Genomic DNA, 12,646 nt, shown 5'->3' on the forward strand with positions numbered 1-12,646 from the left:
TCATGTCATGTCATGTCATGTCATGTCATGTCATGTCATGTCATGTCATGTCATGTCATGTCATGTCATGTCATGTCATGTCATGTCATGTCATGTCATGTCATGTCATGTCATTGTCCAAACCGCTTATCCCTTTCCATGGGGTCACGGGGTGTTGCTGCTGGAGCCAATCCCAGCCTTGTCTCAGGGCGAGGGCAGGGTACTCCCTGGATAAGTCGCCAGCTCATCACAGGGCCCTCACTAGTGAGCAATGTGGGGTTCAGTATCTCGCTCAAGGACACTTCGACATGCAGCTGAGCACTGCCCGGAGCTGGGAATGAACCAGTGACCTTCCAATCACTAGTCGACCTGCTCTACCTGCTGAGCTACAGCCACCCACCACCTTGGTCCTATATTCTTCAATACTGTGAGGATCAACCCATGACCATCGACACCATGGTGCCACAGATGAGGCAGCTGCACTGGCTTAACTGTCAATCGACGATAACTGTCAGTCGATTATGGAGTCATCACTGCTGGATCACATAGAGACATGTGCTTCCCTCTCACTGCAAAGGCTTCTCCATAACTAAGCATAAGGTAGGCCATTAAGGGTTTATTTTTTGAACAAATATGCTTGTGTGTGCTTTATCTAACAGTTTTTGTAGCTTTTGACTTTAAAGTTACAGTTGGGAGTGTATTTTGAATGAAGATCTTTCTTCAGGTTCTTCAGGTCCTCCATTGTGATCCAGCCACTGCACAGCTGAGACCTCCAGACTACTCAGAGAGCTAAACATGCATAAGACATTCAACCCTTCAGAACTTCTCTGTGTCAGGTGACTCTAGAGGGAAAATGGGGTTCTGCCCTGCAGCAGTGTTCAAGGTATTTGATTACTTTGTGGTGTCATATTGTGTCATCGTTTTCAGATTATAAAGTTTCTGTTGTCTTTTGACAGGGTGAACTCCATTCCCCTGACTCTCAACGCCTCTGTGTCGGCAACGCTTTCCTCATGCCAAACATGACCAGATAATAGGGAGCAGCAGTTCTTCCAGCAACTGAACATATCAAAGGTCTTGACCTCAGATCCATCTAAATCTGTTGACAGCTGTGGTTTGTGGCAGCAATGAACAGATTGAACAAACAGCATCATGACAGAATCACTACTGAAGATTACACTACTGAACCAAATCTGAAATATAGGACACGAGTTTCGTCTGTTTTGTTAATTATTTGTCTTATATGATTCATTGAACATTTTTTTTATTTTTCATTTCATGAAAATGTATGTTTGTTTTTTTTGTTTTTTTTTTTCATTTCATCCTTTCCATCTTTATCTGTTGGCTATCCAACAGAGGACACAGATAAAGGTGGAAATCATTTCCATTATGCCACATGCATCTGAACTTGCTACTCTGTAGGGTCAGCTATTTAAAAAATAGTAATCATTAGTGTGGGGTTTCAGCTGGTAGGTATAGTAAAGGTTTTTCACCATTGTATACTTAGCCTTGGGCTAGTGTAACCCTCTGAAAAGCAGTTTTGGATAAGCCCAGTACTGAGACTATACACTGAAGCTCAGGGTCTGGTCTTTAGAACGTCCCAAACACATGGCTTGGATATGAGCCTTGTCACGTGATTTGATTGGGAAACAAACCTGGAGACCTGAGGTCACAAAAGTGATGTTAACTTTAAAAAGTAAAGGTTAACTGAGTTCTGAGTCAGTCCAGGGCTACTGGAGCTTGAAGCCATAAACTACTGGGGCTAATTAGCCTAAGTCTAACTACAATCTGAAAACTTTTCATGGTAGGGCTGAACAATATCTGAAATCACTAATATTACAGTATCATCAGGCATGTACATGGTGTCATTGCTCAATCCTGTCACCCAATATTTACCCATCACTCTCTGTATCCCTCTTTAAAAAAGGAACAAATAGCAAACAAACAAACAAAATAATTTTATTTGAACCCAAAAACAAACAACAACTACTACTGATTGTAATAATATATATTTTGTTGAGCCCTGCCTTAGGAAGTATTTTGAAAACCAGTATTTTGATTTGAAAGGGACTGCTTTCATGTATTTTCTATATATTTTTCTCATATTTGTGTCTTAGTATTTTGTTTTATTGCTTTTTCTTCTATTTATTTCCGAATAGGAAACGTAATGATAATCACATTTTTTAAAATCTAATTTCATTTGAAGTTGTGTTTGTGTCTCTGAACTAAATAGTGGGCAAGGAGGAGTCAAACAGTTCATGGAGATTCACCCAAACCCAGTTTACTAAAAAACTTACAGTCTATTAACATTTGTTATGCCAAAGTTTGCTGAATGGGTTTTAAAAAATCTCTTCCCTTTGCACATCAGTTGTCAGTGCAATTGCCACCAGCATGGTGACGAAACATTTCTTTGTGGTCTTTCCAAGGCACAGAGCTTTTTATTTATTTATTTACTAATTACTTGCTAGAGGCACAGTGGATTTTGGTTTTGCAATGCCTGCTTTCATGTATTGTCTTTTGTCTTATAAATTGTTCGTTGGTTCGTGTTTGACATAAACAGAAAATATATTCAATTAATTTAAATAATCAACCAATCCCACAAATTACAGAAAATGTCCTAAATTACACTTAAGACTCAAATTAGTTAGCTGAACATTGTCTTCAGGCCACTTGAGTTATGTTCATATCATTTAATGTCATCAAAGTGAATTCAATCCAATCATTAACTTTTTAATCCTACTAAGATATTCATAGGCAAACTTCAATCACATTTTCACAATGTATTATAATGTATATAAACTAGTTTCCACATCTGATCAAGTATCCACTTTTGATTCATGATTTATCATCAAATAGTCTGTGTAGTAATTATTGTGCAATGAAGTCGAAACACTCACATGAATAGATTTGAAATTGTTTTGTAAATGTTTTGAAATATGTTCTGATTTCTATTTGTGTATCTCATCAGGCTTGTTTGTATATTATGCTGTGGATTTGACTTCTACTGCTTTATTACTGCAGATACTTCAATTAAATCTTGAAATGTTCTAATTACTGTGTGAATTACAAACTGACACAAATAACCCTAATCCTGACAAAATAATAATCAGATAAAAGACAATTAAAATTTATTTGTAATGAAGTTTATCGTCTTTTCATGATTTGGTATAATATTGAGACAAATACTTTGAACTATATTGTCTTCTACAACTACAACTCCTACTGCTGCTGCTGCCACTACCAATAGCTGTACTTTACTGCCTTTTAAGCTCATGAAAAATGAGTCTTTTTCTGCAAAATCTTGACCATTCATTCTTATGGAGACATTTTAAAATGTAATTCTGCTACTACTCCTTCATGCATCCAGGTAGAGAAACCATTGAGCTATCAAAACGCTTTTCACTCCCATTCAGCCTATTACTTTTCAGCCTTTTAAGCTTTTGAAATAGTCAGTTTTTTCTGCTAAATTCATTCTCATTGGAACATCAACTTTCGTTCTGCTACTGCATCAGCATCCTTCACAGTGGCGTAAGTATTGGCGGTGCAACCGGTGCAGCTGCACCGGGGCCCAGACACTGTCAGGAACCAAGCGGCAATTTGGGACAGGCGTTTAATTCCTTTGTCACAAAAATCCGGGATGAAAATGTCACAAACTTTGCCAGCCTCTCGGTGAATTATCTGGCATCCCTCTGGGCAATAGTTGAACGTCTTCTGCAAGTTAAGTTGATGCGGCGGAGGAAACGATTTATGCAACCAGCGCACCCGCGTTTAAAGGGGACCTTGCGGTAAACAGAAACCCGGCTATTATTTGGTAATTTAAGGTAGTTACCAAGGCAAGGCGCAGCAGAAAGTGGCTGTGCGTGTGTGTCCAAGCCTGTGTGTGCGTGCATGCGGTGTGTATGAGCGTGCGCTTGTGTTTAGGGCGGGGATGGGTGGCACACAAAAAATATCCCATCACCATGATGTTAAGCTACTGATACTTCAGCAAGTAGTTCTACTATTACTACTTCAATTACTTTTACCAGGACTACTAGAAGTTGACTGTGTATGTGTGTGCATGTGTGTGTGTGTGCGGGCGTTTGTGAAAAGCATGGATATGGACCTCATAATGAAGTGATGAATGTCACTAGTAATGGCACTATCCCAGACTCCCTTAGAAATCGAGGGATTTTTATAGTTGTTGCATCATGAGGGAACACATTTATTAACAAAATTGAACAATAAGATCATAACAATATATAATTAAAATATAAATTCATGAACAAAAAAGAGAACATTTACAAAATTATTACAACAGCCCCCCCCACCCGCATAAATTTAAGCACAAAGCCAACCCATCCCCCTGTTTTGCCCCCCTCCACGCTTATAAAACATCTATTAAAACAACTGAACATAGGAACAGATTAAAAATTCAAACACATAAATGTAAGAGCAAAAAACCCAGAACATTTACAAACTTTTTACAACAATCTCACCCCCCAACTAAATTCAAGCTCACCCTCTTTGCCCCCCTCCACCCCTTCACTCTTCCTTTGCCTTTGTTATTATGTTAATGATCTCTCCCCCTTCAGTAGTCAGTACCACTCTAATTGGCCCTTTGACCAACTGCTCATTAAGTGGGGACCATAGCTCCTTTCTGATGGTGTAAATGGAGTCGTCATCAAGCAGGATCTGGAGGAACCCCTCGTCCTGGTGCTGCTCCATTACCCCCAGGATAGAGCCTTCCTTTACTTCAGTCTCTGGTTTCTGTTGAGAGATTAAATAAACATGCTGCATGAGATGAGAATTGTTACTGTTTTCTCCCCGTCTGTTTGCCCTCCTTTCTCCCTAACCTGCTTCTTCCTGGTATGTGTCTGTCTCTCATCAAGTCCTGCTAGATCAGCTTGGTCTCTTCACTACTTCTGTGCCAGATCGTTTCATCCTATATGGTGACTATATCTGTGTTGTACCCTTGAGTTTTTGCCAATCCTTGTTTTTCTAGTGTTGCTACGTTTTTTGTGTGCTTTTGCGCCAGTGTTTTGAACAAAACACTTAGATTTCTTTTTTGTCATGCTCGTGTGTTTTCCTCTCTTGTGTGCAGCACCCTGCACCGCTCAGCTCCACCTGCTCTCCTGCGTGTTTCACCTCCTCACTTTCAGACCACTCACCCTCATTGCCTCTCTGTCATTGTCCCAGCTGTTTTTGTAACTAAATAACTCTGAACTGTTTTACTGCCTCTAGCCTCTGCGTTCTGGGTCTAGCATTTTCACCTAAACTATTATAATTAATTATAATTATTGATTTTATTTTCAAAACCTAATATAATGTAACTCTTTCTAGTGTTTCAAAGTCATAAAATTAGGAAAAAGGGTTGTGTATTCAATAAAAAAAAAATAAACAGAAACAAGACAGTACCTTAAAGGCAGTGTGAACAGTTGACTGCAAGTTCCCATTCTTAGTGACCTTGAGGTGGGTCACTGTCAACCTCTCGCCAACCTGCACTTGTTCAGTGGCTGCCTCTCGCCAGAGGCAGAGTTCCATCTTGTCACTACCCTGTCAAAGATAGGGGAATACATTGTAAAAACACCAACAACTATAACACTTGAATACTACCTCTTCTTTTTCATCTCCCCATTTTCTTTGCTCCTTTTTCTATCTCCCCTTCTATCTCTTCCACCTCCTTTTTTTGTATTATTCCCCCTTCTCTTCCTCCTGTACCTCATCTTCTCTAATTATTCTTCCTTTTTGGCTAGTCTCTTCTCTTTCTCTCATCCTCTTCCTCTATCTCATCTATCTACCCCTCCTTCTCCACCCCCTATCTACCTGTTCATGAACGCTTTATAATGTCTGAAATTAGCTAGCATGAGTTCCTCTCAATTTGTCTGCGGAAAAATCATACAGAACTCGTTTCGGTATGGGTCAGACATGCTGGCACATGTGCGCACACACAATTTGTTTTTCCTTTTCTCTTTTCTTTTCTTCTCTTCATTCTTCCCCATCTCTCCTTCTGTCTTCATCTACCTTCATTTTGCTCTTCTCTTGATCTGCCTCCCCTCTACTGTCTGATGTCCATGTCCTGCCTCTTTCTTTTCATCCTCCCTCTTTTATTCCAACTCTCTCTATTTCCCCTTCCTTTTCCCCATCTCCACCTGTCCATGAATCATACCTATGGCTTTAAAGCTTACCTGCTCCAGCATAACCTTTTTTAAAGGTACACAGTGACCACCAAGAGTGACTTTTTTGACTGGTAATACCTAAAAGACGAGATGGATTGTTTTAATTTCACATGTTTTATCATGAAATTATATATCATTATAATGATTGTACTTTTAACTGTAAATAAAAGTCTTGGTTTTATCAACCAAGGGTCAAACAAAGTCTGAACACAAATGCAAAGTTTATTACTATAAAAAAAACTCATGTGTTACAGGAGTAAATGGAAAGTGCCCATCACAGTACTATGGACACTCAATACCACTTTACCATCTTACAGTTTTTCTCTATTGTTTACACACATTTTCTGAAAGCATGCCTCATACTCTCAGAACTCTACACACAAATCAAAAATCACACACATGATGGGCAAAACCTAAAGCTCTGATTGCTAATTGTAAAACTGTGTGACATGTGTTTACCCATGTGATGAGTCAGTGTGCATAATAGGGAAATTGACATTAGAATTTTGAATGACAGTGTGTTCCTTGTGAAAACAAGAGATTTTCTCCATGAAAATTGTGCCAAATGCAGAGAATTGTGTGTAGTGTTTTGAAAAAAGTGTGTTTTAGAACTGCCATTTGAGTGTAAAGCAGGAATTGTGCTTGTAGTTTAGCAGAATTGGTTCAGGGGGTTGGTGCATGAGTTACATGTTGTGGTCAGTGTGTCTCAAGTACCAGTTTTTGTGTGTAAACAATCGAGAAAAACTGTAATACTAAAAGCAATGAAAAAACTTGCCTCGATCACTTGGCCTTCCACAGTCATGAGGCCCTTGGACGCCAAGCACTCAAAGAGTGGAGTGAGAGGAGAGGCTGGATAGAGAAGGGCCTCTGCCTGTTGGTAGAGTTCTTCTGTCACCTCCAGGTTAGTGGTTCGAAAGAACATTGTTCTTTCATTGATGTTGAGGTAGTACGGTGGGTCACTTCCCCTGATTGTATGTCCCCTCATTATATATGTGTAACCCTCTTTGATTCTATCACCAAACTCTTGAAAGATCGTGACTTTAGTGCATGTCTGGCCGTCTGAAAATATTGCCACCTTATTAAATTTTGTTGTGGCTGGTGTGACCACTGTTTTAGAAAAATCCCACGAAATCACTTTTGGGGCATCGATTATCCTAAGAACTAAGATCTTCAAGGGTGGTGGGTGGAAATACTGGTTGGGGGATTTGGTGTTCAAGAGTGATTTCAATGCCATTCTGAAACACAAAAAACATAAACACACACAGACATTAAGTGTTTTTTAAGTGTCAAAAGCCTAACTGAAATGGAGGACTTGTGGGTCTCTCTCTCTGTCTGTCTGTCTACATAGCAAACTTCCCTGCCAATTGATAATGGATTACTGAAAGTGTTTATAGGATTACAAACAACAAAAAAAATCTACCTCTACAGAACCTTTAGTGATGAATTCCTATATGTTTAACCTACTATGTGATATGTCAGTGAAAGACATCTCCTTGAATGACGCTTGATTATGAAAAGTGACTTAATATAAACATCTTTATAGGTAGAAATTGTTTCCATATTGTTGTGACACTTGGAATAACAACCTCAGCTAGTCAGTGGCAAAGATAATCAGTTTCAGTGGAAGTAACGTAGCAAGCTGCAGTGCCCCAAAGGTCTACTGGTGGTGTACTGGACTGATTCCTTGAGCTTTGGGTAAATATATTACACTGTAGAAACTTGTTAAATAGTTTACCCCAGACTTGCTAGATCCATGAAGGCCATTCAATTGTTCTATATGGGTTATTTGGGCGTTTTGTTCACCGTAACTAAAAAGTAATTAGTTGTAAGTGATTTATCACTCTATGCTTACAGTACATTGTCATGTAACATATTACATTAAAATCAAGGTAGCTAGTATTATGAAATATATTGCATTTCAAAAATAATGTTAATGTTGAAGATGTTTTTATTTGAGGGGGTCTTTTGTATTTCTGATGGTATATCGGAGTATCTAGGTTGTACACAGTAAAAGAGTTTGTCTACAAAAAGACGTTGTGTTTTATTTTGCAATAAAATTCACATGGGGTCAGAATTCGGTGTAACACCGGAACCAACGTTTTTGTTCCCTGTGTGCAGCCGTTTTTTTTACGACTTCCTGATGTCTTCGTGGACGAAGACATTACCACTAGTTGCGGCTGCAGTCGAGCTCCCTACAAAATGGACTATCGTCGGATAAAAGGACTTTCACAGGTAAGTTTTACAAGATGCATTGTAACGACGCGTGATGTGATGGCGCATTGCAGTTTTTATTTCCCCGAAATAAATTCAGTATCTGTAATTTGCAACGATTTTGTTGAGGCTATGTAATGCGAGTTGCGCAAACGTGAAGCTAGGCGTTAGCCCGGATCAAGAAAGCTAATTTAGTCGATAGTTTAATTGATTAACTGTTGTGATGGACTATGCGTCAATTAAAAAGGAATTATGTGGTTTGCCTCGAAGTTATGCTTAAGTTGTTTTTGTACATAGGCTAATGTTCCCTGGTTGAGAATAAAGTAATGTTGGCTGAAGTAGCCCAGATCATCAAAGAGCCCAGTGTTCATAAATGAATGCATAGATCAAGCTAGCTATCGTTGGCTAACGATTACTTACGTTACATCTCATTACTTACGGTTGATTGGAGTAGTTAAATACGTCTGAGATTGAAGAAAACCAAGGAAGACGAAGCAGGAATTATAAACAAATGCGTAGATGATAAATCGGAACTATTTACAAGAAAAAATTATATATTCACAGGCATTAATTTATTCTTTAGGCTGATGATAACGAGAGCTGTTGACAAAGATAATCGGTTGTAGATCGGAGTGTGATAACGGTCCGCACGCGCTGGTAATTTAACCGCCTCTGCAATGCGCTCGTGATGGACTGTGTGTGTGTGTGTGTGTGTACATGTGTACATATCGGAGTAACGTTTGATTGTAGGATAATTTCAGTTACTAAGATAGGTTCACTAGTATTTTTCTTGTTTACCTAAAGTATTGTCAGTTTCAATAGTTTTTTCACTTATCTTTTGTTGAAGATCTTTGATTAGAGATGGAGTCCCCAAGATATGATATGATGAAGTCTGACATGTCCCAGAAGACCCTGGTTCGAGTAAAGCTCGGGGCTGACTGGATGATGATCAAGAGCTTCTTAAACAGAGATGGATGAAATAGTATGAGTAAGCCCCACAATGTATATACTTAACTGTGTGTATTTTGGTACTTTTATTTCATTTAATATTTTTGTGACTCCTTTCCTTACAATGTCCTTTTTGTCCAGGCAAGGAATATCATCTCAATTTCCTGTTCTCTATGGGGAAATGCTGATAGCAGGCCATATGTTTATATGTCTTTCAACATAAACCAAAACACGTTATCAACATGCAGAGATCCTCGGGGCCCGTGAAGGAGGAGGATGAGAACAGTGGCATCCTACACGTGTTCACACAAGTCAATGATGTCTTCCAGATCAGGAAAAAAAAATCTCTGTGAGCCATCTCAAGAGAAGCTCAAAATTGAAAAAAGGTAAACATGCTACTATTTAAATTTTTGGAGGGCAACAAGGCCTCTACCTCTCTGGGTGGCTCACCTGTGACTTCAATGCCAGTGGTTCTGAAGAACACTGTCCTTCTGTCCACATTTATCTGGTACAGGGATCCATACCCCCTGAGGCTGTGAAATAATGTAACGTTAGCAATAGAAGTCTATTGTGAAAGCCAACTGAGAAAAACTTGTAGTTTAGCCTGCTAACATAGGCTGCTGCTTATGCTAAATTTTGACCAACATTTTGTTGTCACCTAGTTCACTTAAAGTAGAGGTATATTACTGACACAGTTTTTCTAAGAATGAAGGGGTGTTGGCTGAATTGGCCCATTTCACCAAAGAAAGCCCAGTGTTTATAAATCAAGATAAAGCTAGCCATTGTTAGCTAAATTACATACCAGTCGATTTAAATAATTAAGTCTGAAAATGAAGAAGACGAAGGCATCACAGCAAAGTCCCTGACCTTAAGGTAGAGACTCTAATCTTTTCCAGATCAAGGTGCCAGTCTGAATTGCTTAAAAATCAAAAATACATGTTGGACCAAATTATGCTTGTGTGCCGAACAGCAGATATGATCATCATTCTGGAGCACCAGAAAGTCGTCCAGACCCAGATTCACCTTGCCTCACCTGTTACTCCTCGGGGGAGTGCAAAGCTCTGCAGGGCCTCATGACGGTGGAGGTGGAGGCAAGTTTTTTTTTTCATGGATTCTAGTATTAAGATGGTTAAGTGACAGTGAGGTTCAATAGCACTGTGGCCTTTGCGCTTTATTTACTCCTGTAACAGACTGGTGTGTTGATACTAATAGCCAAGGGGTATGTGTTGACATGTGTTTGCATTTTGTAAACAATTTACACCTGTTGTCTGTGGACCAAACATATAAAAAGTAAAGATATTAAGGTATAAAAAAAAAATGATAGGCAAAAATAACCCAATAACCCTAATTTCATGTAGTGTATTTTATTCCTCTCCATGTTGTGGGATCCTAAGTTAATATTGTTCACTTCCATTAAATTCCTTTCACGTTACTTTAAGATCCTGTCATTTTAACGTCAAATTGTTCATTGGTTGGTATGAAATGGAAAGTGTATTTAATTCATTTGAATAATCAACCCATCACACAATCATAGAAAATGCCCTGAAATACACTTCAAGGCTAAAATTAATTACCTGGACTTCATAGGAAACCTTTGTCTCAAGATGTATTTCTTTTTTTCTCTCTTTTGTTTATACTTTATTTCTTTATGAGTCAACATTGACTGAGGTGCCTTCACAAAAATCTTTGCTCTCTTACATGCATTTTACAGTGGTATTCATACCATATTTCCATAAAATCCTGTAAGGTTCCTTCTGGTTGATCAAAGTGGGATGTGTGATTGTGGGATTCTAACTTAATACTGTTCAGTACCATTTAATTCCCTTCAGGTCACTTGAGTTATGTTCATATCATTTTAATGTCATCAAAGTGAATTCAATTCAGTTCATCAACTTTTTAATCCTACTAAGATACTCATAGGCTATTCGATCACGTATTCACAATGTATTATTATGTTTATAAATTAGTTTCAACATCTGAACAAGTATCCACTTTTGATTCATGATTTATTATCAAATAGTCTGTGTAGTAATTATTGTGCAATGAACTCGTAATGCTCACATGAATAGATTTGAAATTGTTTTGTAAATGTTTTTGAAATATGTTTTGATTTCTATTTGTGTATCTCATCAGGCTTGTTTGTATATTATGCTGTGGATTTGACTTCTACTGCTTTATTACTGCAAATACGTCAATTAAATTTTGAAATGGTCTAATTACTGTGTGAATTACAAATGCTGACAAAATGATAATCAGATTTAAGACAATTAAAATGTATTTGTAATGAAGGCTCTTGACTCATAATGTTTTGGTAGAATATAGAGACAAATACTTTGGTATGATGTCTTCCACAACTACAACTGCTATTTCTGGTACTACTACTAATAGCTGTACTACTAGTACAGCTACCACTAATACTACCACTACTGCTACCACTAATACTAATATTAGTCATCTTCACAACCATTGCAAATACTTATATAGAGAAAACATTTGGCTATCAAAATGTACAGCTTTTGAACTATGCTACTATTTTTCTGCAAAAGTTTGGGAGGCATTTTCCCATTCATTCCTTATGGGGACATATTTGGCTTTGCTCCTGCAGCAGAATGTGTGCAGCCATTTTAAGCTCTCTCTGCATTTAACTTTTCACCTCTTCAGCCTTTTTACACCTTTTAAGCTCTTTCTGCCCTCTTACTCTACAATTTTTCTGCCTTTCCAGTCTTTTTTTCACCTTTTCAAGCTCTTTCACCCCTCTTACTCTACAGCTTTTCAACCTCAGATATTGGACTTTCTGCCTTTTCATCTTTTTAAAATATTCTTTACAGAAATATAAACGATATCACATCGTTCAGCAATGTCTCCTGTTACTCATCATATAAATATTTTGCGATAAGCATTACAGTTTTTTCAAAGATCGCAGGAGTTTGTCAGGCGTTTTCCCATTCATCCTTATGGGGACATTTTCATCTTTGGCTCTGCTCCTGCTCCAGCATGTGTGCAACCATTTTAAGTTCTTTCTTCCTTTATCCTCTCACCTTTTCAACCCTTTCTCACCTTTTTAAGCTCGTTCTTCCCTCTTACTCTACAACTTTTTGGCCTTTTCAATCTTTTTTCACATTTTTAAGCTCGTTCAGCCCTCTTAAGCTACAGCTTTTCAAACTTTTCAGATATTCATCTTCCTGCCTTTTCAACTCCTTCAAACATTCAACTTCATGTTCAGCTATGAAATTGTTACACGTTTTAAACTCTTTCAGCCCTCTTCAACCTTCCTGTCTCCTCATCTTCTTAAAATATTCATCTTTCTGTAATTTCAACTGCTTCAACCATTCCGCTTCCTGTGCAGCTATGGAACT

At 38.3% G+C, this 12,646-nt stretch overlaps 1 protein-coding gene and 2 long non-coding RNA genes across 4 annotated transcripts; 2 read left to right on the plus strand and 1 right to left on the minus strand.

Annotated features, from left to right (window-relative positions):
- The first annotated feature begins 255 nt into the window (after positions 1-255).
- Positions 256-3,119, plus strand: LOC119016134. Of its 2 annotated transcripts, XR_005073839.1 has the most exons (3): positions 256-579; positions 704-862; positions 936-3,119. It is a non-coding gene; the product is annotated as an uncharacterized LOC119016134 (long non-coding RNA). The 2 variants fall into 2 exon arrangements; XR_005073838.1 differs by having other exon boundaries at positions 256-862.
- Positions 3,120-4,339: 1,220 nt separating this feature from the next.
- Positions 4,340-9,167, minus strand: LOC119016129. Its single transcript, XM_037092031.1, has 5 exons — positions 8,782-9,167; positions 6,907-7,366; positions 6,141-6,209; positions 5,371-5,508; positions 4,340-4,722 (listed from the first exon to the last, which is right to left on the minus strand). The coding sequence occupies exons 2-5, from the start codon at positions 7,363-7,365 to the stop codon at positions 4,498-4,500; spliced, it is 891 nt and encodes a 296-aa protein (XP_036947926.1). The 5' UTR covers position 7,366; positions 8,782-9,167; the 3' UTR covers positions 4,340-4,497.
- On the plus strand, positions 7,479-11,579 carry LOC119016131. Its single transcript, XR_005073835.1, has 3 exons — positions 7,479-8,363; positions 9,190-9,330; positions 9,432-11,579. It is a non-coding gene; the product is annotated as an uncharacterized LOC119016131 (long non-coding RNA).
- Positions 11,580-12,646: the final 1,067 nt, after the last annotated feature.

The sequence above is a fragment of the Acanthopagrus latus genome, unplaced genomic scaffold (assembly GCF_904848185.1).
Source record: "Acanthopagrus latus isolate v.2019 unplaced genomic scaffold, fAcaLat1.1, whole genome shotgun sequence".
NCBI classification, from domain to species: Eukaryota; Metazoa; Chordata; class Actinopteri; order Spariformes; family Sparidae; genus Acanthopagrus; species Acanthopagrus latus.